This window comes from Tiliqua scincoides, chromosome 7 (assembly GCF_035046505.1).
Source record: "Tiliqua scincoides isolate rTilSci1 chromosome 7, rTilSci1.hap2, whole genome shotgun sequence".
NCBI classification, from domain to species: Eukaryota; Metazoa; Chordata; class Lepidosauria; order Squamata; family Scincidae; genus Tiliqua; species Tiliqua scincoides.
In genome coordinates, this window is record NC_089827.1 from 21,275,591 (window position 1) to 21,303,097 (window position 27,507).

General features: G+C 43.2%; 1 protein-coding gene across 1 annotated transcript in view; it reads right to left on the bottom strand.

The window, feature by feature from the left end:
* Positions 1-635: 635 nt before the first annotated feature.
* Positions 636-27,507, bottom strand: part of TAFA2 (TAFA chemokine like family member 2) — a 35,306-nt gene continuing 8,434 nt past the window's right edge. Inside the window, exons 2-3 of the mRNA XM_066634283.1 lie at positions 3,374-3,526; positions 636-772 (exon numbers count right to left, since the gene is read on the bottom strand). Coding sequence (XP_066490380.1) covers positions 636-772; positions 3,374-3,526 — 290 coding nt within the window. The remainder of the gene's footprint in view (positions 773-3,373; positions 3,527-27,507) is intronic.

Below are 27,507 nucleotides of genomic sequence, written 5' to 3' on the forward strand. Positions count from 1 at the left end.
GGTCATTTCAAGAGTATGTTGGAATCCCATGATCGGGGCTCCTTGCTATACTTTTACAAAAAGCAGCAACAAGGGAGGCCACACTGATCAGAGTGACGGCATAGAGAGACTGAAATTTAACCCTTCCTTCATATTGGTTTCCAGCTGAAAATTGTTTGTCGACGTTCCTGTTGGCCCAAGCTTGTAAAACGTATGTTGGTTTCACCAATTCAGGCAAATAGTTTCAAGTGGGAAGAATTTTCAGCAGGAAAATGACATGTGGGAAAGGACTAAATTCCCTTCCTCTTACTTCCCCTTACCTCCCCAATCTAAATGTCACTTCCAAGCAGTTGCATTTTGTAAAGGAATGTCCCAATCATGGTCCTTGAAGTAAGGGTTAATTTGGTCATGAGTTGGGTTTTACCAGGGCTGAAATGTGTTTCTCTTCCCAAAAAGATGCTAAGTAGGATTTGAACCTTTTGAAATGCCTTCATGAATGCTTCCTTCTGTTCTGATGATAACAGTAGCAATAATAGTTTTATTATGTGCTGGCATACACTCCTACATTTTAAGTACAAACCTGGTAGATCAGATCAAAGATCCTGGGACTTCAGCATTCTTTTTTCAACACCTTCCAGTCACATTTCATGTGAATACTATATACCTACCCTTGTTGTCTTCACTTTATTCCCAGAAGAGCAACTCCACCCTTTCCGGTCTGGAAGAACTTTACATTCCTCTCCTTCAAGACATGGTTGCATATGACACCACCATTTTTGTTCCACTATTGAGGCTACAGAAAAGGAAGAAATGCAAATTGACACTATTTTTTAATTATTCCAGAGGAATAATTTATCAAGATAAATAGCAACAAGATCATATACATTTGCCATGATTTGGCTACCTGTTTAAAAAGTAATAAATATCAGCAGAATAAGAATGAATGGACAATTTCTGGACTTGAATGAAAAGGAACGAAAAAGTAATTCAACTCAAAGGAGGCACAGAGTTGCCCGCATATTCTGAAACTTGCAATTACAGGGGGGCCCAATATCTGTTGATTCCATATTTGTGGATTCAGTTATCCATGGATCGGGTCTGGGCCCTCCCACGCACCCCCCCCCCCGGAGGGCTTCCCCAGACCTCCTAATACCTTATAAGGCATTAAAAATATCACTTCTGGTTTCTCCATGAAACCAAAAGTCACATGTTTTGAGCTCTAAAGTTCAGCCTGAGCCAACAGATGTGGATAAGGTAGCATGCCTGTAATTTGTATATCTGTATTTCTCTTTAAAACAACTTAAAGGTCTTCAGAAACCAAAGTTACATTTGTCAACCATCCAGTTTCTATGGATGGTCTAATTTTAAAAATGTTGATGTTTTTCCACTTTTAGATAGTCTGTATTAACTATTAAACAGTGTAGCTAGCCTAATATATCTAGAATAGTTTAAAATAGTTGTAATTGTTGCTTCTATGATTGTTGACTAAATTATGTCAGGAAAGAATTCATAAACACAAAAAAGGTGTTTTGCACATTAGTCAAAAAACAAAAACCTGTGAAATTTTTATTGTGTTTTTTAATTACTTACTGCACAACCCTATGCATGTCTTCTCTTAATGGGCCTTAAGAATGCATTGGACTGCAGCCCTATGTACCTCTCCGAATGCAATTAATTGAAAATAGCTTTTTAAAAGAGTTAACACCCAGTCCTATACCTTACAGCAGTGGTATTCAAACTGGGGCGTTGCGATGCCCCAGACTGTGCATCCTGGCCTCTGCCCCCTTAAGGCACGGGGGCAGCCAGGAGACGGGGAAGGCAGCGGTGCGATCCGCAGGATCGCGCCACTCAGGGGGGCTGCAGGGGCTTGGGTGCACTTGCCCAAGCCTCCTGCAGCCTCCTGGGGGTGCGGGGAGCCCTGCGCAACCTTCAGCAGGGCTCCCCAGGTCAGGAAAAGTGAAAGTGGAGTGATCACGCCCCACTCCGCAAAACCTTTCCCTTCTGTTGGGGTTGTAGAGACTGGGGTGCACCCTCCCTGTGTGCAGGGAGCCCTGCGTGAGTGCCTGCAGGGTGCCCCAGGTCAGGGAAAGGGAGAGTGGGGCAATCGCGCTCCACTTTTGCACACTCTAGTCCCTGCAGCCCTCCCCCCGCAACCACAAAGACTTACTGCAGGTTTCAAACTCCCAGAGAGTTTGAAAACCGCAGCCTTACAGGAACAGCAGTGCTAAATGGCTATTGCTGAATCCTGTGCTGGATCTGAGCAGACTGGAGGTCTCCTTGGGGGAAGGGGATATTTGTCCCTTACCCCAAGTAACACCCCAGCAGACTCAATGGGCTATTTTGCTGGTGCAGACTTGAGAAGCCCCGTGTCAGGCTTCTGAGCCCAACGTGGGGGATAGGATGTGGCAGAGGAGGACTTTGCCAGGCCTTCCCCCTCCTGGGCCTGTCCCTCCCCCATTCCACCACCCTCCCTCTACCCAGGAAGGCCTTCCCCAAGCTCTCCTGCCCTCCCATGTCCCTGCGCTGCTTGGTGCTTACCTGTGCTCTACCAGCAGCTGCGGCTCCTGCTGTGACATTGACGGGGCGGTGCAGGCCTCCTGGCCAGCGCAACTTGCACTCTGGGTGGTGCAAACATGCCTTACGGCAGGGGTGCTCAATAGGTGGATCGCAATCTACCGGTAGATCGCGAGGCAAAATGAGTAGATCGCGAAGCCCTGTCTCTCCAAACTGTTAATATGTCAGTTTTGTCTAGTGACTAGACGAAACTGACATATTTAGCTAAACTGACACTGAAACTGACACTTTAGCTGCTCTTCAGGCATGCAGCAACAAAACTGAAGAAACTGACTAGACTCCAGCAGGGGCTCCATACATTAAAGGGGGTGTCTGTCAGACGCTTCCTTCCCCCCTGGTAGATCTCCGGGCCTTGCTGGGTTTCAAAGTAGCTCTCGAGCCAAAAAAGTGTGAGCACCCCTGCCTTACGGAATGTCTGCAGCACCAGAGCTGCAGTGCCAGCACTAGGGCAACAGATGACCAGGCTGCCTGTTTTAGAATCACTCTTTGCCTTGTTTCTTGTGGAAACCATAATATACAGGCTATGTGAAATTTCAGCACATGGAATAAATATGTTGATATGGCCAGAAAAGTAAGATTACAATTACTTAATTTGATACGATCATTCAGATTTTAACATAAATTTTTTGCTTCTCAAGAGTTTCCCTAGAAATTCATTTTAAAATCCCCAGCTATCCATCATCTTGGGTATATCACTGAAGAGCTCTCAACATCTTTCTTATCAGTGTAAACATTGACAAGCTTAACAGAAAAGCAAGCATGATAGAACTCAAGAGAATATGAGTAGGGAGAGAAGTGCAAACAACAGAACATGTCGCACCATCAACACAAGAAGGAGCTGCTCTGGTGGTACCCGCTACCTGCCCAGGAAAGCAGGAGCACTTGACCGTTTGTGATCTTTCTTCTATCTTGTTCTTATTACAACATCGGTGGAGAGCCACCACTTCACAAGTTCCAGTTTTAACATGATGAGCTGTGGAAACAAGAAAATGTTGACAGCCATGATAAAGTTTCTGTACAAAATTGTGCGAGTATTTTAAATAGGAGCACATAAGCATCATCATATTGGAGGTCCTCCATACCATAAATGCAAATCAAGAGTTCTTGCGTGTGGACAGTAGGCCACTCTTGCTCCCTAAGGCAGGGATGCTTTTCAAAACTTTCAGTTCAAAACATGGTAGCCAAAGTCTTAGGGCAAGATGGGGAAGCTGTATGCCTGCAAGTGTGGCTGGCTGCAGGCAGATTATGGTCAGAAGGGTATAGGAACGTAGAATTAGATTAGGCACAAGTTCCCCATTTCCAATAATTCAGGAATACACTTTGCATTTACAAAACACGCTCTTTTGCTGTAAGAGCAAAAGGCATAGTAAAGATTACTAAAGAAAATACATTTTGTTCCACAATAAATTGGCACTTGTGTCTTTTTCTAAAAAGACCCACTTTTTAGAAAAAGAATCTTGTCGGGACCAACCGGAAGTGATGTCATGACCGTAAGTGACTTCATTGAGCAGGGAAATTTTTAACAATCCTAGTTGCAATCCTACCTACACTTACCCAGGAGTAAGTCCTGTTTACTATCATTGTTAAAAGCATATACATAGTTGTTAAAAGTACAGGCCTGAAACATTTGCAGTCATATACTATGCTAGCATCAAGTCTAATATATTAAAAATAAAATATTGAAATGAATGGGGACCCACCTGAAATTGGCTCGCGAACCACCTAGTGGGTCCTGACCCACAGTTTGAGAAACTGTTCTAAAGTATTAACACATTTCCTATTTTGCATGTGTCATACCCAACCTCATATTCTGAGGAAAAAAATACAAAAGGTAGCGCAAACTTCCTCCAGGCCAACAAACTGCTTTCTAGAGAGACACAAAACAACCAACCTTACCATTCAATCAATCAAAAAAGCTTTCCTGCTATAAGCAGCTCTGAAATATTTTGTTACAGATGATTTGTTACTCCAAATATCAATTGCTCTGTTTTAGACTTATGGGATGAACACTCAATATGAAGTGCTGTGGTGAGAGTGGGAAATCAAACATATTCAGACACTATCGATATTGTTTTTAGCTCAAGGTGAACGTTAATGCCACTTCCTTAGAACTGTCATGAAATGCCCACTGAAAGTAATCGTTTACTGGAAAAAGTCCTCCAGTTCAGGAAACTTTGTTGTAGTGCTATGAAATCAAACACAAAGATGATGACTTCTTTTAACAAAACAGAAATAAGCTAACTATTTTTAGGGTTGGCATTGCACTCAAAAAATAAAAGTTGAAACTAATCCGAGTGTTCATTGCAAGGCAAAACATCTGGGAATTTTCAAGAGAAGAAAAATTACAACCCAATCCTAATGAGCCTGCCTAATCTGCAGTACAGTGGCACAGAAACAGCTGCCACTATATCCTGTGGGGGCAAGGAGGCAGCCAGAGGTTTCCTGGAGGTAAGGCAACTAATGTATCAAGCCCCAGCAGCCGCTATGGGTCTACTCAAATCTGCATCAGCTCAATTGGTGGCACAGAACTGAGTAGCCCCATGTAGGGTTTTCAGGCCTAGTACTGAAGATAGAGTCTGGCAACAGTCTCTACTGCCATCCCCATCCCTGTCTCAGACCTGAACTGTATGCAAGATCATGAACTCTTATATCATTCTCATCCTGTCACTATGAGAGGACAAGCCTAACAAATACCATTTTCATGGCCAGGCAATCTTTGCAGCTAGAAGAAGGTTAAGAAAGATATTGGAATAGTGATATATAGAGGATGACCTGTGCCCAAATCTGAAAAACCACCAGCTTGAGATCCTTTTCAACAAAGCACATCAACATTTTCTCTAATCAAAATTAATATCCCAATATGCCAATGCATAGTGTGTACCGTGACTGGCAGAAAGTGCACAACTGTTATTACACGTCGGAAATATGAACTTTTTCACAGCAAAATGATGGGATGACAAGAGTGAAATCAAAAATGTTTAATTAGGAGCAGTGGTTAGCAAGTGATAGTATGAAATTGATAGGTGAAGCATCCACTACACTTCATATCATTATAGATTAGGGGTTGAGAAAAACATGTTAGTGCGATTCATTATTTATTGATCCTTGCTCAGAAATAATATAACTGCATATAAGGCAAAATCCATCCACATCTGGCCAGCCCTGTTGCCTCTTCACTCTCCCAATGCATGCCCATTACCAAGAATGAAGGGCCAGTGTGCACCTTTTAAAAAAAAAAAATACAGTTTCTATTATTCTAAGAATGGAAAAGAAAAATCTAGGAGTCTACAGACTAGTTCAGTGGTTCCCAAATTCTCCAAGAGTTAGGGAAACATAAGTCTTTGCAGGGACGGCAAGGCAGGATCATGTTTACCAGGATCATACTGCTGCTTGGGAGGGACAAAGAGTTAAAAAAAATATACTATTAGCAGCAATGTTCTTCGGGGTGGGGTGCAGGGAGCCCACAGGTGCCTCTGCCTCTCCCCAAGCCTTGGATACCTCCCTCCAAGCCTTAAAATGTCCAAAAATTGCGACCCACTTCCAGTTTGCAATCGCAAAATTGGAAGTGGGTTGCAATCACTATTTTTAGGTATTCCAAGAATTGGGGACCCCTGAAGAGGTGTCTGCAGGTTCCCCCCCCCCCCCAGAAGGCTGGCGCTGCTAATGATGAAGTTTGTTTTTTACCCTTTGTCCCCGGCAACTGCACAATCCTGGTGATCATGTCACTGCCTTCCTCATTGCCCCGCCCCTTAAGGGGGCAGAGACAGGACTTCTCTGGCTGGGGCATCGTAACACCCCAGTTTGGGAACCTCTGGACTAGTTGACTACAGTTCCCAGGATTTATTAAAGTTTGAATAAGCTGAGAAAAATAAGATGATTGATATCAGGAACATAGAATTATTAAAAATCAATAAAGTCAAATGCCCAATTTATCCAACTTTAAATGTTGACAAATTAGGAAGAAATATAGAAGTTACAAACCATCCTCCTGACATAGTATAAGAATTTTACTTGGAATCAATTTAAGTGGGTTAAGCCCACAGGATAAAGACTTGATACCATATGTTCAGGATGATCCATTGTGTTTTCACTGCATATGGATGGCATCAGCAATAAGCAACATTACTTTAGAATAAAGTGTCCAAGGAAGCTTAAACATCAGCGTCCTGCACCTGAGTTCAAATAGTGTGGTGTCCTGGTAGACCGATCTTAACATCTGCTTCCAAATCTATGATGCCACCATAAAAAAAATAAAAATAAAAAAAACCTTGTCCAGTCCTCACAAGATTTTTGCATGACATGCTCAGGAAGGAGAGACTGCACACTTATTTTAGACACTTACTTATTTTACTCACTCCATATGGCCCTTCAACAGAGGGTAAAAACAACTTCTGTTATATTTCACTATAAAATAGGATGATAGAATCTCTTAATTGGTAACACACTGTCCAGTATGAAATGAAATATGATGTCCCATACAAGACAGTATTGTGACTGAAATGACATAATGTCAGACTGCTGTTGAGTGTACTGTTTCTCTCTGTAGTTCATAATTATGTGTATGCATAATTTATTTTCTTCTGTTTCTAAAAATAGAACAGATGATCCAGCAACTGGTTAAAACTAGAACTGATTCTAGTCCAATACAAAATAACTCTAATACAGTGCTTTCCAAATGTTTTCAAGCCTCAAAGTCAAAAGTCCCTTATTTCCATAAACTCATCCCCAGTGCCCCCTACCCTATAAAAAGCAATCTTCAGAAGAGTGCTTTGCATGACCCACTGGCAGTCCGATTCAGACACAAGTCCTGCACTGCGATGCAGGTGTGCCAATGCAAACTCCACTGCATCCAGCACAGGAAAGAGGCTGCTGCAGCAGTGGCATCAATAGGGGGGTGCAGACAATGGGCCACATCAGGTGATGTGCATGGGGGGGTGACACCACTACTGGCCAAAATGTTTAAAATTTTGGTATGTTTGAATCATGTTATATATCATTCAATGTGTGATTTCATGCAGAATGTAACGAAACAAACCATGTTGAAATATCTCTATTCTATCAAACATTATAGCTAAAAAACCAGGTGTGGGGCAATGGTCCATCACCACACCCACCACCTGGGGTGTTACCCCACCCACTGCATGGGAGGAGGTCCATTATAGAGATGGTGTTTTGGCCTCCCACATCAGGTGACAAAAACTCTAGTGACACCACCGTGCTGGAGGTCACTCCAAGGGAAGGGGACATTATGTTTCTGGACACAGAAACAAAAGCAGTCACTACAACTAGGTTGGTTATGTGTGCCAGCCCACAAGCGTAGTGAGTTGTGTTGTCAAAAAACAGATGTCAGCAAAGAGGACAGTAATTATAAAATTAGCTTTGGGTTGTGGAATTCATTCCTGCCTATTGTTCTCTCCAATATCCTTATTTGTATTCTCAGTTACTTCATTGATTCTTAGGTTTTGTTTGTCTCCACACATTCCTATTTAATAGTTTTTACACGGCACAACTGGTTCCCCAGAGATGCCACATTACACCTTCTAAACAGAAATCAAGCTTCATCTACACGCACCAATAGGCATCTGAAATGCAAGCTATTTAATAGATTTACTTTGTTGTAAAATACTTTGAAAATAAATTAGTGCTGAAATGAAAACTTTTCAAAGCAGCAAATGTCTCAGTCTCTAGCCATTAGTGAGAGAGAATGGGATGTTTTTAGGGTTTTATGCCAATGCAATCAAATTAAATGGTCATTTAAATATATGAGTACAGGTTCAGCCTATTTATACGCGGATTTGACTCAACATGAATGGCCCCTGCAAATGAGAAGGAATGTGCTGATCCCTGGAGAAGGGGAAAATGCACCCCTTTAAAATCAGTTTAAAAAACTGAACAGTCCTTTAACAACAGCCTCCTTAATGAGAGAGAGAGAGAGAGGGCAGCTGGCTGACAATCCATCAATCCTTCCCTCTCCAGCGGCCCCTCCCTTCCCCCTGAGCACATGAAAGAAAGGTGATCACTTTGCATTGGTGAAGGGAGGGGCTGAGTTGGAGGAGGACTGATTGAGGGATTGTCTTCTTAATGACTCTTATCTTAGAGTCCAAAGGTCAGCAAGGCTGTTTTTAAACCACTGGAGCAAAGAAACTTTGTTTTTTAAATTGATATGCTATAGTGCGTTTTTTTTGCCATCCATGTGAGTGCAAACCCACGTGAATAATTAGTCTCAGCCTGTAGTATGGGAAGGTATTTCTATAAATGACATGAAGAATGGATTAGATGAGCAAATAACCAAACCCACCGATAATGGTACTGAGGGGGAATATGACAATCATACAATTTTTAATGAAGAAAGTAACTTTCTACAAAAGACATTCCTGGCATTTTGATGCAATGCAAATCATGGGCAAAGAGTTATCGTTTTCCATATACAGTATACTAAGAGTGTGACTATAATGTACAGTGTGACTGCAGCACACGGCAAATGAAACGGGTTCATGACTTCCATGATTCTGAGAGACAAATTTTACCAGGGGATACAAGTTTCCTTTGGGTCCCTTCCTTTCTCCATTGGATCATAATTTCATACAATCATTGGATCATACTTTCTACAAATTATGATATATTAAACTGTGTAGGTTTACACAAAATGTGAATGCTAGTCTTCACACAATATATGCAAATGTTTTCTGAGATCCCAGGACATTTCCAGCTTCCCTCCTTTGGCTCCCAGTCCCCCTTTTGACCCCAGGCCCAGATATGATGTACCCCCTGCAACCCTCTCTCACTGGTCCTCCATGGTATGTTTGGAGTCCAAACCAAGGTTAAGGTCACAAAAAGAGGTTAGAACTCCCCATGGTTAAGAATTATTTATGGTAGGCAAAGGTGGAATGACTCAAAACACTGATGTCCATACAAACACACTAAACGTATTTCATGCAATGACTGGGATCATCTTCACAGCACAAACAACACATTATGTGACCCTAGTGCCAGATGATCTGTTCATGCACCCAAATCCTGTGAAATTACATATAGGATTTCTGATGAAGGAAAAGGAGATTCAGATACTGTTTAAAAGTGAGGGGGGAAATAGCAGAGATATAGCAGAGCTGGCCACTATTTTTTATGCTTTGGTAACCAACTACTCTGAGAAGAGGAAGAGGAAAAGTAGAAGCCAGAGGCTCACTACTACCACCCCCTGTATAGGTAAATAACCTAATTATCTGTGGATTTTTCACCCGCTTCTTTATCTCAATGAGACGGTCCCTTTAAATTAAAGGAAAAACGTCCTTTAACAATAGCCTGCTTACTATTGTACTGCAAGAGAGCAGTAGCAGGCAGTCAATCAATCAATCACTCTTTCTCCAGGTGCTTAGAAGAGCCTAGTTTCAGTTCACTCCAAGCCAAATGACCCCTCCCTTCCCCCTGGAATAAGTGAAGGAATGCAAAGTGGAAGTGATTAGCATATCCACTTTGCATTCTCTTTGCAGTCTTTCCCCATGCTCCAGGTGAAGGAAGGGGTCTCTGCCTTGGAGTGAAGCCTTTCTAACTGCCTGGAGATTGATTGATTGATTGTTTCACCTGCTGCTGCTCTTCCACAGTAAAGTGGTAAGTAAGACTATTTTTAAACTGCTAAGCAAAAGGACATTGTTTTTTTAACTGATTTCATTTAATGTAATTTTTGGCATCTGCATGGGTTCTGGGAAGGAAACCCTTGTGACTGCCAAGACTCAGCATGTATTCTACTTATATAGCGATGATTTTCAACCAGTGTGCCAGGGCACATTGGTGTGCAACAAATGGTCCACGGGTGTGCCACGGGACTTTGGGAGAGAGTCATTTATTAATAGGTCCATTGGGGGACGTGAGTTCCCCACCAGCAGCATGGTGTGCCTTGTCAATTGTCAAAAAACTGATGGTGTTCCTTGACAACTTGTCAATGTGCTGTGATTTGAAAAAGGTTGACAATCACTGCATCCTGCAGTTAGGTGGCACTCACGGAAGCCTCTTCAAAGTAAGGGAATGTTCTCTTATGTCGGAGCTGCATGCCCTTATGGGATGTGGGTTAGGATTGTGCCCTAAGTTATTTTTATCCTGTCCCTTCTGCATTGGGGCTGTACTGTCTTTTTGATATGATGCTGTTTTATGGTTTAGATAAGGCAAGCTTTTATTTGGTTGTTTTATTCTCCTGTTTTTGAGAGTCTTGTTGGATATTGTTTGGTTATTTTATGGATTTGATGATTGCTGTACTGCTGGCATCTGAGAAAAGAAATTAGGAAGAACCACCAACACGACCAACATAGATGAAAAGAAACATTTTCTGGACTTCAACTAGACTTTGAACTATAAACTACTTGGGTACAAAGAATCCTACTAAAAAAGTCATCAAAGTACAGGCAGCCATAATAGACTTTTGGAGCACCTGCCTTCACTACACATAGTTACCTAGCCTGTAAATATGAGAATTTCTTTGTATTAATTTAGTTTTATCCACAAGGAAACAGTTACATCACAGTTCTGATTAAAACGTTTTGCTGAAACAAACTTAAACTAATGTATGTGAACCTGAAATTCATTCTTACTTGGAGTAGTATCAGGTGTTATGGATGTTGGAGGATCAATGTGCAGAAGTCAACAATGGTCCATGAGAGTCCAAAGTGACACTATGGTAGCACCACTATTTCTAGCACGGTGAATAATACAGCTACAGTTTCCCATCTGCATAAATTTAATTTTTCCAATACTGTATATTTTATATTCTCTATCATAAAACTTTTTTTTAAAAAAGTCAACATTTTATGGATTAAAAAGTGGTGTGACTAACATGTTTTCAGTTCAGCCCCCGAATCAGCATGTTATTATTCCATGACCATACATTGTGGCAGGATTATCACTTTTTTCTTTCAAGCACACTGAATGTTTGCTTTGTTCATACAGACTGACATAGACAGCAAATGTAAGTTATCTTTCCTCTGCACTTGAGCTATTTCAATATGTCATATCAGTGTGTCACTTCAGAAAGCCAGAACATGAATAACCCTGCTATTTTTGTAAGTGTGACTGAAAAATCTTGTTCTAGTGGACAGTGAGTATCCAGCTTAAGTAGACAACCAAGACAAGATTTCGAACCAAGGTTTCTTTGGCAAATGTCCAACCAAATGTTGTAAACAAAACCATAAAATAATCCGATCATTACAATAGTTGTATCCGATCATCAAGGTTCCAACCGATTCTGTTAAAGACTAGTTGTGCCAAGGTTCCTTAGCAGGTTTGCTGTGTTCTGGCAACTGTACCAAAATTTATTTCAGATAGGGTGGCTCTGTATCCGCAGATCCCGTATCCTTGAATCAGGTCTGCGGGGGCCCCCACACGTGCCCCCTCCAGAGGTGAGGGGACCTCTGCTCCCCTTGCCTCTGGGGGGGGGTATTCAGAACATGGCAGAGGCAGCACACCTACAGCCTCTGCTAGGCTCAGACTGACTTTCAGAGTAAAAAAAAAATTTCTATTTTTTCTGAAAAACTGGAAGTTCCATTTTTAATGCCTGTTAAGGCATTAGGATGCCTGGGGAAGCCACTGAGGGCTTTCCCAGGCCTCCCATTGCCTTATGAGGCATAAAAAGTTACTTTTTTAAATTCTGAAAGTCCTTCTGAGCCCACCTGAGGCTGCAGGCAGACACACGCAGCCTCTGCTGGGCTCAGAAGACCCTCCAGAGGCAAGGTGAAGCAAAGTTTCCCTTGCCTCTGGGCGTTCATATCCACAGATTCAGCTATCCATGGGGGGTTCTGGAACAGAACCCTGGCAGATATGGGGGCTTGCCTGTACTCTATATTTTCCCCATAAGTCCATTAAATGCCACCAGTATACTTAACATTCAAGCCTACTAAAATTAAAATTCCAGAAATAACCTGAAAAATCTTATGGTTTCCCATTAGAAACTAGGTCATAATTCAAATTTAGGCTGTGATCCTCTCACACTTTCTATTCGGTTTGTTCCACAGCTTTTAAAGACTATTTATTTTTGTTGTATATAGTGATTACAAAGAATTACTTTTTAAAATATTATTAATGATCTAGAACTGAGGTGTCAAAACTCATTTCATACAGTGGGCCAAATGGCATTCATGGTGTCTGCTGAAGGCTGGAAGTGCCATCATTAAGCAGATGATGTCCGGAAATAAGCACTTTGATTTCATGTAGGAACCCATTCGTTGCAAATGACAGAAAAGAAAATATGCAAATCTTAATCATTTTCAAGCTATCAAAGAGTCCAATCATCATGCTGGGAGAGCCTAATTACCTTGCAAGCTGCCCTTTCAGCTGCACCACTTTTGCCAAGGCACTTCACAGATTCAGGTGCTCTACAAAGTGACGCCTTGGCAGAAACAGCCCTGCTGAAAGAGCAACCCCTTTGATAACTGAGTTGTCCCAATGCCTCTGCAGCATCTCCCTTTCTCACAACTCTCAGCCTGCACCTCCCCCCATAGCATTCCTTATCTTCTGAGCCCTCTTTTAGTCTCTCTCTTCTAGAGCCTCGGCAGAAGCAGCACTGCTGAAAAGGTGGTGCTGGGAGAGCCCAATTATCACAAGAGCTTCTGCAGGCCCGATTTAGCCCACAGGCATCATGTTTGATACCCTGGGACTAGAACATGAAGAAGGTTTTAATTTAAATCAGCACCAAGGATAGTTAGCTGCTTAACATCCATTTTGCTTAAGTGTAAAACAACAAAGGAAACTGCACCACAAGAACTTGCACAACCCACCTCCCTCTGCAGTAACAGCAAAATATTCATGCATCTACTTCAAACCTCAGCAACACAGTATCTCCACAATGCTGCCCAGTATATTTACAGCTAGTAGTTTTAGAAGCCCAAGATTTCATAGACATTAGTTCAGCAAGATTTGAAAAGCTGCCTCTGCTGTGCAATTAACCTACTTAGTCCAGGTGGATGCTGGGTGGCAAGAAAAGGGCATATGATGCACACTGCTGAACGAGTGCCTTGGTAACCTTCAAAAAACAGCTAATGAATGGTTTGCTATGGTCAGTTGCCAAACAGCAGCCCTGTGCCAGAAATAAATCCCATTCATCAGCTTGTCTGCCAGCCACCAGTTATTGCCATCTGTATAGGAAGGTTTTTGTCCCCTTGGGAAAAAATCAAGGAAAACTGTGTTGTAATTGCTTTCCCAGGACTAAGGTCAAATAGAAAAGAGCTAGATACCCAATGCCAAACCATCTAGATTAAGAATGGACAAGTAGAAAGAGGAGAATATGCTGGATGAATAGAAAAAACTGGCTTAGATTCAGCTGGGTATGCAAGTTTAGAAAGCAGAAATCCACCAGATGGGAATATTTCATGCAGAAGCTTTTGGACCAGCAGTATTTTCAGCCATCTGACTTCATCCTGTTGGGCTTAGCAAAGATAATTTCATTCAGCCATTTCTTTGGTAGTGTTGAATGAATTATGTTGGCATAAACTTCTCCTGTGAAGGTTAAGTGGATTTTCACAGTAGAGGTTACTACCCAGATTTCAATGGTCAGTTTTTGTTTGAGATTTGAGAATCCCAAAAAGAATGCAGTTTTCCCAAATAAAACAAGAACAAGCAGCCACAATAACCAATAGCAGAGCTGTCGATCAAAATAGCAATAGAGAAGAACAAAATCAATAGAATTCTCGGGAAATAAAAAGTTCTTCACCTGGTGCCAACATGACAACAGTGTAGGCCTCTCACAAATTTGCTTAGGGGAGACGTTCCATGGATAGGGAAGCATCCCTGACAAGACCCACTCAACTGACTCCAAAGATGCAGGTTAAATTAAAAAATTCACATTTAAAAACCCAAAATCTAACTAACACATTTCATTGATTAAACAACAGCATTGTGAAAGGTGTATATGTGCTTTAGCTCTGTGTCTGGAAAAATCAAGAGAGAACTGCTATGCTAAGATTCAGGTGGAATTTTCAAGGGTTGGCATAGAATTCATTGCCTCTGTGTCGGTCGTACTGCCCCACATGGAGACTCACGGTCCAGTGGAGGTTGCTCCACTGGTTCCACCTCCCTCCCGCCCCTCCCCCTCCCCACCTTCCCCCACACCCCACCTACTTCTCCGCTGCCCGGCAGTCCACGCAACTGCTGAGCGGCAGTGCTCTGATGTTCCACAGGCGCTAGCCCAGGGCCGACCAGCACTGGGCTAGCACCAGTGCTCCACCGGCACTAGGGTGTGCAAACATGTCTTACAGCATGTTTGCGACAGTGCGTGCTGGTGGTGAGCCGACACACATTGGTTAGGATTGGGCCCTTCATACTGCCATTCCTTTGTCTCAGGGCCAAAACAGACATGATGCTGAACATCTATAACACAGGCCAACACACATTTTGCTTCCTTAAACGTTACACCAATTCCTGGGTTTATTTGGGGTGCTGATTCCAAAAATGGCATCCATTTTGCCCTATCATGTCTAGTTTTGGAGGTATAGTATAGCCTCATTAGTGAATGGTTGAAGCAGCTTCCTCATGAGGAAGCCTACACCATGCCTTCCTCATGAGGAAGCTGCTTGAACCATTCACTAATGAGGCTATACTATACCTCCAAAACTAGACATGATAGGGCAAAACGGATGCCATTTTTGGAATCGGCACCCCAAATTCATATCAAACCACTGTAAAGTTTGAAAAAACTTTTCTGACCCTCAGTTTTGTAGGCCTGTGTAAATCAATTGCATTTCGTTTGTTTTTTACTTTAAGGAACCATGGGGACTACCATTGCTTCCCTGTACCATTTCCTCAACCTAAATGTCCCAATCACCGATATCAGTACCACTGTGGAAAACACAGTCACCTGTGTTTTTCCTCCTACCAGGTCTAATAGCGGCTTATTATTATTATTAATTATTATTATTACTTATATACTGCTTTGTAACCAAAAAAAAAGTTCACAAAGTCATTTACAGGGAAACTCGAATAATGAAATGTCTCCCTGTTGCAAGAGGGCTCATAGTCTAAAAAAAATGCAGATGAAACACCAGCAAACAGCCACTAGAAAAGACACTGGGCTAGAGTGATGAGGGTTACTCTCCCCCTGCTAAATTTAAGAGGAACACCACTTGAAAAAGTGCTTTTTTGCCCAGTTAGCAGGGTTAGATTTATGGTGTATGTATGCAATTTACATCAGAAAATATTAGTGTGCACGTGAAATGCCCTCCCTCCAACACTGTTATTTCAGACAAACTCGTTTCTGCATTGTTCTTTGAGAGAGAGAGAGAGAGAGAGAGAGAGAGAGAGAGAGAGAGAGTTTTGGTCCTCCAAATAGCTCAATGTTACATGTAAGCAACCCATCCCACTTGCCACTGTAGCCATTCCAGGCAGCAACATTAATGCACAGGTGTTTGCTAAATCAAACAGTGTTTCCTGTGCACTGCCATCACAAGTGGGAGGGCCTCCTTTGTGACACCTGCAGTACTTACTGTTCCCCCCCCCAGTTATGCTACTGACTGAATTTTTCCCCCTGCCAGCTACACAGTTGGTTCAATGCAATACAGAGAAAGCAAAGTTACAGACAAAAATAACAAATGGGTTCACTATTGCTCTTCCCCCCCCCCCCAAGCAGGAATTAATGTCTCTCCACCCCACTCAGTTTTAGACAAAACCAATCAGTGAAACTTGTTACTAGGTGGATCTGGTAGGGTCTGGCCAAAAACACGCTTGCCAAGATTTGTTATTGAGGCTATTGCAATAAAGTGCAACCTTATGCATGTCTATTCAGATGAGAGTCCCACTGTGTTTACACCCAGGAAAGTGTGTATAGGATTGCAGCCTGAAGCTCAGAATTCTGAGTTTCCAAAGGAGTGAAGAAACCAAGATGCAAAAAAATATTATATCCATTTGGAAACTCTCCTCATTTCTTGAAACAGCTGAGCTACAACAAGATTTTTCCTCTTACCATTTACTCCTGGCTTTTCCTAGCCACAGTTCCCCACATCACAAAAAAAGAAACAGGCCCATGATGAAAGCAATTTAGTAAGGATGGATAGACCATTTTCTCCAGTGTACAACTATCTTAAGTGAATGATGCAGTAAAATATGCAGACATTATGAAAATCAGCAACTTTTGCAGCAAACCAAAGCTTACAGTTGCAAATAATGTGGTTTCATGGGAAGGACAGAAGAGGCAACTCTCACTTTTAGGCATAAAAATAATGCTTTGCCCCAGACACTGTTTATTATATCAGCTCTCATTTGATGGGCCAGATGCCAAAAGCCTGAACTCAGCAAGAAGCAACATGATATGTCTCAAAGCCGCCTTCAGGTTTGAAAATAAAAACACACAGTTTGTCTTTTCTTCGGAGCTTCAGCACACAGGATGCGGCTTTATGTGATAAACTACACTATTTTATAGGCATTACATTTTGGAACTTTTGGAAAGTATAAATATACTTTATAAAAACATTATTGACTAGAGCAGGGGTGCCCAAAGTTTTTGGCAGGAGGGCCACATCATCTCTCCAACACAGTGTCGGGGGCCGGGGGAAAAAAGAATTAATTTACATTTAAAATTTGAATAAATTTGCATATGTTTACATAAATGTATATATTAAAGATGAACTTATATGAATGAATGAAGGTCTTGCAATAGGTCAAGGCCTATAAAAGGCCTTGCACAAAGCAAGGCTGACTTTCCTTTGCCGCCGCTACTGCATCACAGACGTGAAACAGCAAGCAGTGGAGGGAGCCCTCATCCCACAGCTCTTGCAAGAGGTCAAACAGTCACCCTCATGCTGAGAGCAGTTGCGTCGGGCCAGTGTGGGCTCCAGCAAATCTTCAGAGGGCCAGAGGCTCATTGAAGATTGGGGGCTCCCTGAGGGCCGCATTGGGAGTCCTCGAGGGTCACAAGTGGCCCCAGGGCCGGGGTTTGGGCACCCCTGAACTAGAGGATGAGCAGCATATTTTCACAAAAGCTTTATATTGACAAAATTCTATGATTCTGGATCATAGCTCAGCAATGGAGACCACCTTTGTTTTACCAAAGGGGGGGGGGAATCCCGAGTGATGAGTTTTCTGAATGCTACAGCCCTCTTATGGGACACTGTACAACTGCAGTTGTCTTGCATACATTTTTCAACTGAAGTGTGGTTTCCACAAGGGAACACTTTCCAAAACACTCCTGTCAAAATTGAAGTACCACAGTCCATGGAAGTAAAATGTACGACCACAATTAAACATGTTGGAATTATGCCTCTGGGCCCAATCCAAAGAGTGTGCTATGTTCCATGGAACCTGTTCTGCCGGCATAGCACACTTTCTGGCTGTCACAAATACCAGACTGTGGTCTGACCGCCAGAAACAGCGAGCAGCTGAGTCTGCATGGCAATGGACCGTGGATGCCCACACACCTCAGGTAAGGCTGTGTAGGGCAGGGCCTAGGAGAGGGGGGTAAAGGGGGTAATTTGTACCCGGACCCAGGGTCAGAAAGGGGGCCCAAGAGTCAAAGGAGGGGGCCCAGAAAGTTCCTGGGACCTTACATTTTCCTATCTCACCTGAATTTGCTACCTGTGCATGATGCTGGAGGCACAACTGTGGGCATGCAGTGTCAACTGCAGCTGCAAGCCATACACACCAGGCTCAGCCATACACACCATCCATGACACTCCTTAACAGTGTCAAATCTGGGAAGGAACAGGTCTGCTACTGCAGCTCTTTGACTCGTGGATCCAATAACCATGAAGGGGTGTATAGGAACTCAGGGACCCAGCTGTGGGGCTACAGCTGCTGCAGAAGTTCATTTTGGTGCACACACCACACTGTCTATTCTAGAGTGAACCCAAATATGCTAATTTTCTGCAATGGCTTTTCTATATTTCAAAGATTTTAAAGAGACTTAGAAGTGTGTTTTGTTTTCCATATTACTTTATCTAGCTGCTGGTGCAGCATGGTCAAGTAGACCTGGGCTCTACATCAAGAAGCCTGGTAGACCTGGGCTCCAAAGTGCATCCTGGCTGTCAGCACCTTCACCCTGCCCTGTTTTCCCCTCCCCTTCTACCTACCCCCATTGCCCTCCTCCCCCTTTGGGAAGGGGCCCAAAAGAAACTTTGTACCCCCTGATAAAATTCCTCTCAGAGGCTCTGGTGCAGGGGGTTGGAGGGAGGTGGGGAGGATGGACCAGGGCAGGGTTGGGGCAACAAGAAAGGCAAATTGGGCTCAGGCAGTTTCGACAGAAGAGGTGCCTGCTGAATCCTGACCCCTTCACAAGCCTGAACTGCCTTCACAGGTTTAGTTCAGAGCAAAAGGTAAAGCTAGCCTCCCTTGATCACAACAAACTCTTGCGCAGAACTCAAAATTCTTTGACAGGTCTGATTTCAGTGGGACATTCTCAGTGGTAAATACAAGTTCACACAGGGTGAATCTGTTATGAACAAAAATTATTCATAATAAACGCTAAATATGATGGAACCAAACTAATGTGCACAGAGAGCTACTTCAGATATTCCAAAAAAGCAATAAGAGGAAATATGAGTGACTGAAACTTCCTCCACCATACATCTGGGCTCATCAAAATATACTCATCAGGAGATGCGTATTTCTAAATGGGGTAATAAATGTTCTTCTACACATGTCTTCACAGGGAAAATTAGCAACTCCCCCTTTTGATGAGAAGAAGTGAGAGGAAGCACAAGTAACTCACTTTTCCTTTCTCAGGTCTGTTTTATACAACCCAAAAAGTCCTTGCCCGTATAAGCAGTTCATGCACATCTTGTTGTGTTTAGATCCCTCTAATGGGGATCTGAAGGCCGGATCAGAGGGAACTGAAGGCCTTAGGAGTGGACCTCAACAAGTGGGAAACCCTGGCCTCTGAGCGGCCCGCTTGGAGGCAGGCTGTGCAGCATGGCCTTTCCCAGTTTGAAGAGACACTTGGCCAACAGTCTGAGGCTAAGAGGCAAAGAAGGAAGGTCCATAGCCAGGGAGACAGACCAGGGACAGACTGCACTTGCTCCCAGTGTGGAAGGGATTGTCACTCCCAAATCGGCCTTTTCAGCCACACTAGACGCTGTTCCAGAACCACCTTTCAGAGCGCAATACCAGAGTCTTTCGAGACTGAAGTTTGCCAACACTATGTTGTGTTTAGGGGCACTTATCACAAATCTATGCTAATGTTAAAGTCAAACTAGAAATGACCCAAAATGCATAAGTGTTCCTTTGATTTGGGGTGATTTTCTGTTTGCCTGTTTGTTTAAGTTGCTTTTTGAGGGTGGGTAGGGCAAAATCATGGCATGGTGATGGGGGCATTAGGACTAGTGATGTGCACTGAAAGGCTGGAGAAGCAGTTGTGGTGGAGCTGCAAGGCATTCTGAGGGCTATCCAGAAGCCGCAGCACCTGCTCAATCACAGGGCAGACGGAGTACTTGCTGCTGCAACTCTAGTCTGTCCGTGAATATGCAGTGGTTCCCAAACCTTTTTGACTGGTGGCTCCCCTGACCTACCATATATACAGTACTTGTTACTGTACTATACAGTACTATACAGTACTATACAGTTACTATACAGTACTTGTTACTGTACAGGGAGAGACTAGAGCTGCGGCAGTGGGAGTTCAGCCTCCTCTAGGATCACGCAACCCTTTAGAAAGTGAGTGGAGCATGCACGCAATCACAGGGGAGACCAACGCTACTCTCCTTGGAGTATGACAGCTGAAACTCTGCCTCCCCTGACCACACATCCCTGTTAGGACTTTGCTCCCACAATCCAATCCAGATTGTGCCCCCTCATGTAGTCTTTTAATTGGGAAAAAACCTTACCGCTGAAAGCCAATGTTCTTCTTGCCCTGTGTGATATTTAACAGCAAAACAAATCAAATTGGCATGTTCTTAGTTCAGGTCACATTTATTACACCAGCAGTGCACTAACACAAGTCATTGGTGTGCTAATATGAACAGATAAGTGGAGCCGCAGGAAATGGTCCAGTACATGCACTCAAACATGATTGAGCCCTCATGGTAAGATAACAGAGCTAAGCACTTTCCAAGGCCTGTGTACTCTATAAATCAGCTTCTTTGGAAAGTGCCAAGCAGCTCAGTTTATTTTCTTTAGTTGCTCTTCCAGCAGTATTCATGGAACTCAACTCCAATATTTGCAGGCCTCCAATATCTTAATTGTACTCTCAGCATGAAGTACTGAAATAACCATAGGTGTAGATCACTGAAAGCACTACCACTGGTTTTTAAAACCTCTTGTCTTAAGAGGGTCTTAAAAACCTTTTTGGGATGTAACTCCAGATTTTCTAGAGCTAAGATGTAGGTTTGGTGGCATCTCCTAACTCCTGCAGTCTTCAAAGACTGATATCCCATTAAAAGAGGCTGCCGGGTCATTTCTGAAACACAAGTGTGAAATAAATACTATACAGGTCTTTTAATACATTTTGTCTTTCGGTAATCTGTCAATTAAACTAGAACAACCATGTATCTGTTTTTAAATACACCTCCCACTAAGTGTCAGCATGTGTAAGCAAACCTTCTAAAATCTTGTGTCTATTTTTAATCACCCCTCTTTGACTTTTCCGTTGTTCCTGCATTTTTTCAGATATTTCACAAGGCTACCCTGTGTAAACAGTGTTCTGAAGATGCTCCACAGGACATCCCACAACTCAGCTTGCTCATTGGAAGAAAGGCCTTAACTTTTGAAGTTCAGTTTCATTCAGGAAGCCCCAGGCAAATCTGTTTGATGAACAGAGTCAGGGGAGTAACTCTGTTCAGACTTTCAGGGGGGAAAAAGGGAGGGCTAACAAGACACACTGCGAGTCTCATGAAATCTTCTCTTTTAAAGTGATCTCCCTTGGTACAACCTTCCCTTCACATTATTGATTCCATATGAATAGTGAGTCTCTAAGCCATAGGCCGAATGAATCAATAAAATACCTAAACAAAGTATGAGAACTAAACTCAGATGAACAAAGAGGAAAGTAGTTTTTGAAAGATACTATTTCAGATGGTAAAAAGGAACAAACAAGCTCCATTTTGTTAGTGTATATTCCCCAATCTAACTCAACAGCTCCATTTCAACAGGATTCTCCCTGTCTCCCCCCCAAAGGATGTGAAAACTTGTTTCTAACATAAAATCCAACTACATCCTGATGTGTGACTTCTTAAGAACATAAGGACAGCCCCACTCAATCAGGCCAAAGGCCCATCCAATCCAACTTCCTGTATCATACAGAGTGCAATCCTGTGCATGTCTACTCAGACGTAAGTCTCATTGTATTCAGAAGGGCTTACTCCCATGAAAGTGGGCATAGGATTGCAGCCACAGTGGCCCACCAGAAGCCTCAAGGAGCACCCAAGACAACAAGATACCTGCATCCTGTTGCCACTCCCCTGGCACCTGGCATTTTGAGGCACCCTACTTCTAAAACCAGGAGGTTGCACATACCCATCATGGCTTGTAACCATGATGGAGTTTCTTCCAGAAATCTGTCCCATCTCCTTTTAAAGGTATCTAGGCCAGATGCCATCACCACATCCTGAGGCAAAGAGTTCCATAGATTTATTGCTCACTGGGTAAAAAAGTATCTTCTTTTGTCTGTTCCAACTCTCCCGACACTCAGTTTTAATGGTTGCCCACTAGTTCTAGTGCTGTGTGAGAGGGAAAAGAATATCCCTCTATTCGCTCTATCCATCCTTTGCATAATTTGGTACATCTCAGTCATGACCCCCTCAGGCACCTTTTTCTAGACCGAAGATCCCCTAGTGCTGTAGCCTTTCTTCATAAGGGATGTGCTCCAGCCCAGTAATTATATTTGTCACTCTCTTCTTCACCTTTTACCGTTCCACTATAATATATCTCTTTTTTGAGATGTGGTGACCAGAACAGTATGCAGTACTCCAGATAAAATACTCCAGTTTAAAATATGTCTTGCATACACTACAGTGTGTTTCTCAACTACACTACAGTAGTGTTTCTCAACCAAGTGGTACTCATACCACCAGTGGTATTTGAGGTGGTGTCTAGTGGTACACACAGGACCCTAGGCCCTCACTACCTGGCAGTGACACAACTTGACAAGCAGTAGTAGGAGGCTCAACTCAGCAGGCAGAGCTCCAGGTATGTATTTCTCATGTTCAAAAAAGCATTGACCCTAAGCCTCTTTCTGAAGTTTGTTGCATCACGTCTGGCCTCCAAATCTGGAAATAGCTGACTAGCACACTGTCAGAACACCTTATACAACTGACTGCTTTGTGGCAGTCAGCACCAGTGCATGAGAAGTATTGCCAACAGGTGGCAAACATAAGATTGGATCATTATTTAGATATTGTGTTTTTACTGCATCATATTTTATTTTGTGGGCTGTCTTCAGAACCTTTTTTGCTGGAAAGCATAATAGAACTTTAAATAATAAATGGCTTCTGTACCATTCAGCCATTTTCAATGTCCAATTTGTGTCCATTCATTGCCCTAAGTTCAGGCTGGCCTGTCTATGTCCCCATTTCCCCCCAAACAACTGAACCTTGGTTGGATGGCTACACACAAGAAGGGCAAGGCCATGGGAGAGGAGAAAGGGCTTTGTGGCATGGATACAGCTTGCAGACCTTACATGACACCCCCTGCCTCAGCACCGCTTCAGTGCAAAAAAAGCAGCAACAGAGGAAACACAACTTGTACTTGAACTTTCTCCTCTCTCAACACACGCATACTTCTAGCTGTCATGCAAGAGAGAATGATGCATAAGTCACCTGTGATGGTCATTCTCCCACCTGGAAATCAAGGAATAAAGATAGAATGTTAACCTCTCCCCTTTGGATGAGACCCAGAATATTATATAGTTTTAATATTAACTGTGATTCTATAACAGTATAGAGCAGTGGTTCTCAGATGTTTAGAGTCAGGACCCACTTTTTAGAGTGAGAATCTGTCAGGAGTCACCAGAAGTGATATCATGACCGGAAGTGACATTATCAAGCAGGAAAAATTTTTAACAATCCTAGGCTGGAATCCTACCCACTCTTAGGCAGGAGTTACTATAATTGTTTAAAGCAGGGGTGTCCAAAGTTTTTGGCAGAAGGGCCACATCATCTCTCTGCCACTGTGTCGAGGGCTGGGGAAAAAATAATTAATTTGCATTTAAAATTTGAATAAATTTACATAATTTTACATAAATGAATATATTAAAGATGAACTTATATGAATGAATGAAGGTCTTGCAATAGCTCAAGGCCTATAAAAGGCCTTGCACAAAGCAAGACCAGCCTTTCCTTTGCTGCTGCTACTGCATCACAGACGTGAAACAGCAAGCAGTGGAGGGAGCTCTCATTCCACAGCTCACATGAGAGCTCAAACAGTTGCCCTCATGCTGAGAGCAGTTGCGTCGGGCCAGTGTGGGCTCCAACAAGTCTCCGGAGGGCCAAAGGCTCATTGGAGACTAGGGGCTCCCTGAGGGCCGCATTGAGAGGCCTCGAGGGCCGCAAGTGGCCCCAGGGCCGGGGTTTGGGCACCCCTGGTTTAAAGCATGTACATAGTAGCCTGTTAAAAGTAAAGACCTGTAACATTTCCCCAAATGCAGTCACATACCAGACTAATATATTAAAAATAGAATATTGAAATGAATGGGGGCCCACTTGAAATTGGCTCGTGACCCACCTAGTGGGTCCCGACCCACAGTTTGAGAAACACTGGTATAGAGGATATGTCAGCTTTAACTTTTCATATTTGTCTGATCAAGCTTTATTGTCATTTAAAAGTAGGCTGATGTAACCTTCAGCTGAAACAAAGAAACAAAAAGAATTTGTTGTAGTTGCTCATGTCGCTCTACTAAGATAATATAACAAAGCTTTGGAAAAGCCTGGCTGACAGTTAAGAGTAAATTTATGTGTTGTTTTTTTTAAATCTTTTCCATTTGGCACTAGTCATGCTACCCTTAAGTGCTTATTTTCTTGGGAGTCTTGCATGGGACTCACACACATAAATCGTGCTTACCTGAATGGCAACATATTTATTAGACCAAAGTTATAGGCCAAAAGGAAACCAAGGCTGGATTTTTGAGGGGAAATCAAAATCACTAATATTTATGAACTTCAGCTGTTCCAAGAGTCACAATCTGCTACCTTTATGTTTGCTTTTTGTTAACATCACTGTGTACATGTTAGTTCTGAATATACCATACCAAACTGTTCCGCCACAACAAAACGGGTCAGTTCCTGCTGCCATCCTGGAGATGTCACCTCACTGGAGCAAGCTTTCTGCTGCTGCTGGTGATAGCTGACACCCCAGTCTTACCTATCATGTGTAAAAGTAGGTCACATATGAATAAATATAGCAGCACAGCAAACAATGCCAATGGCAGGTGGAAGGGAGGAGATGAACTGGAGACACGGCGAAGGCAGATCTGACATAAAAAAAAAAATTAACCATGTGTTCTTTGGCCACACAGTGAACATGGTTTTTCAGTTGAAAGGACAGCCATGTATCCCAGAGAATCAAATAATAATAATAATAATAATAATAATAATAATAATAATAATAATAATAATAATAATAATAATAAACTTTATTTTTATCCTGCCCTTCTCCCCAAAGGGACCCAGGGCGGCTTACAACAAAAAAAACAAATTAAAACATAATTTAACAGAAAAAAAACATATTAAAAACACATTAAGAGAAACCATAAAAACAGTAATCAGATAAAAGTCAGAATAAAAAGAGCATAAAACAGCAGTTCAAGGAGGAATCACGCCTGTAAAAAACTAAAAGATGTATAAAAGATGTTAAAAAGGCCATAGAGTCAGAAGGCTCGTGTAAACAACAAGGTCTTCAGGCCTCGCCGAAAGGTCTCGAGGGAGGGAGCCATTCTCAAGTCAAGGGGAAGGGAGTTCCATAACACTGGTGCCACTACTGAGAAGGCCCTATTTCTTGCCGCCGCCCCACGTACCTCTTTAGGCGGCGGCACATGTAAAAAGGCCTTCTCTGATGACCTGAGAGGACGAGCCGGATTGTACAAAAGTAGGCGATCTCAAATGCTGGTATGACAGTCTTAGGGTCCGATTCTGAACCTTCTGTGCCAGCCCTCCGCTGGCACTGAGTGTTGCAAACATTCCTTAAAACACACCCATGATACTTAGCGCTGGGTCAGCACTGGTGCCGGGTCAGCACCAGTTTGCGTTGAGCCAGCACCAACTGGAGGCCCACCACACATCGGCAGAGCAAGGGTTGAGCTCCAGGTGCTAGAGAGGTCAGTTGCAGTGGGGAGGAGGCATTCTGGAGTTGGGGTAGAGAAGCAAGGTGGGGGGGAGTGGGGCAGGACCTGCAAAGCTCTGCTCTGCCGGCTCCAGAAGCCCACGTCTGGCCTCCCTGCCCGACATGGGGCCTTTCAAGTCTGGGGCAGCAAAATAGCAAAATGGTGCAAACTTGAGTAGCCCCATTGCAGGGCTTGGGCCTTACCCCAGGGGCATGGGACAAATTTTCCCTTCCCCTGAGGAGATGCTAGCAGCTGCCTGAAGTCCACAGGATGCAATGGCAGCCACTTCGGTGGTGTTGCTGCTCTGGGTGCTGAGCAGCTCGGGATTGGGCTCTTACCCTTCCTGTTCACTTGCCTACCTGCCCTCTGTCACAGCTGCCTCTCTCCATACTTCCAGCTGAGGAAATAAGCAAAGCAAGTCAGCTACCTGAGCCCCAGCTGAGAAGATAAGAGGGCAAGAGGCACATTTCAACTGGTACTCCTCTTATATTTATCAGGGGGAGAGTAACTTTTCACCCTAGCACAATGTCTTTTCTAGTGGCCGTTTGCTGTTGTTCTTCTGTAGTTTTTTAAATTGGGAGCTCTTTGGGGACAGGGAGCCATTTAATTATTTGATGTCTGTAAACCACTTTGTTGAAAAGTCATATATAAGTAATAATTACTAATAAGGTTGCCACACCCTCTTCTTCTCCTCTGGACTGATGCACGGTGTGAATAGGAGCAGGCAATTCTCTCATTTGTTCCTCATACAGTCTCCTTCTAAGTCAGGTATGTGGCCACCTTTTGCCAGTTAACAAAGAAAAGGACAGGAATAGAAGCAAGCAGGCAGGTGAGTGAGCAGGGAAGACAGGACTAACATCCCAGTGGTTGATTAGCTAATAAGCACAGCTGTCTTTTCAAATGGACCATCAGAAGAAAGCTGCTTTGAGTCCTACGCATCTGTCTTTCGCCCTCAGCTGACCAATCCAAAAGCCATGATAGGCCTGATGGGGCCCACAGTTTGCTGAATAGATTCAGGTCCTTTGTGCTTCTCAACTTCACTAACTTTTTTAAATTCCCCATTAATTAAGAGAAAATTAGCAATGGAAAAAAACTCTTCTAACTAAGGCATTTGTTCCCAAACTGGTGGGTCGCGACCCACCAGTCTGGGAAGCACTTATCCCTGGCCCCTTAAGGGGTGGGGAGGGGGGCAAGGCAGTAACACAATCCCCAGGGGGGAAGGTTTTTCCACTAACCTAAGGGGGTGCCAGCCTTCAGGGGGTACAGGGAACCCTGCAGACACTTCTGCAGGACACCCCAAGTCTCTGTAACAGTTTTTAAAAAGCTCATTTGAAAGCCACTTCCTGGGTCAAAAACGGGAAGTGGCTTTAAATCAAGTTGTGTTTTTTTTTACTATTACAGAGGCTTGGGGAGCCCACAGGGGCATCTCCCTGCAAGCCCTGGAGACTGGTATCCCCTTAGGTAAGTGGAAAAAGCCTCCCCCCTCCCCAGCAGCAGCGCAATCCTGGGGATTGTGTTGCTGCCTTCCCCACTCCCCTGCATATACTTACAGTGCTCCCAACCCCCTTGCAGGAGTTTGGGAAACACTGATCTAAGGTATTATGAAAATGGTCAGTGTTCACTGAAAACATTTCATAAAAATGGAAAGCAGGAAGTCTAAGTGCTAGACATTATGAAGCAGAACGTTGCTTCCACATTTCTAATGAATGTCTGTTGCGAAATAAGGCACCTGAAAAAGGGAG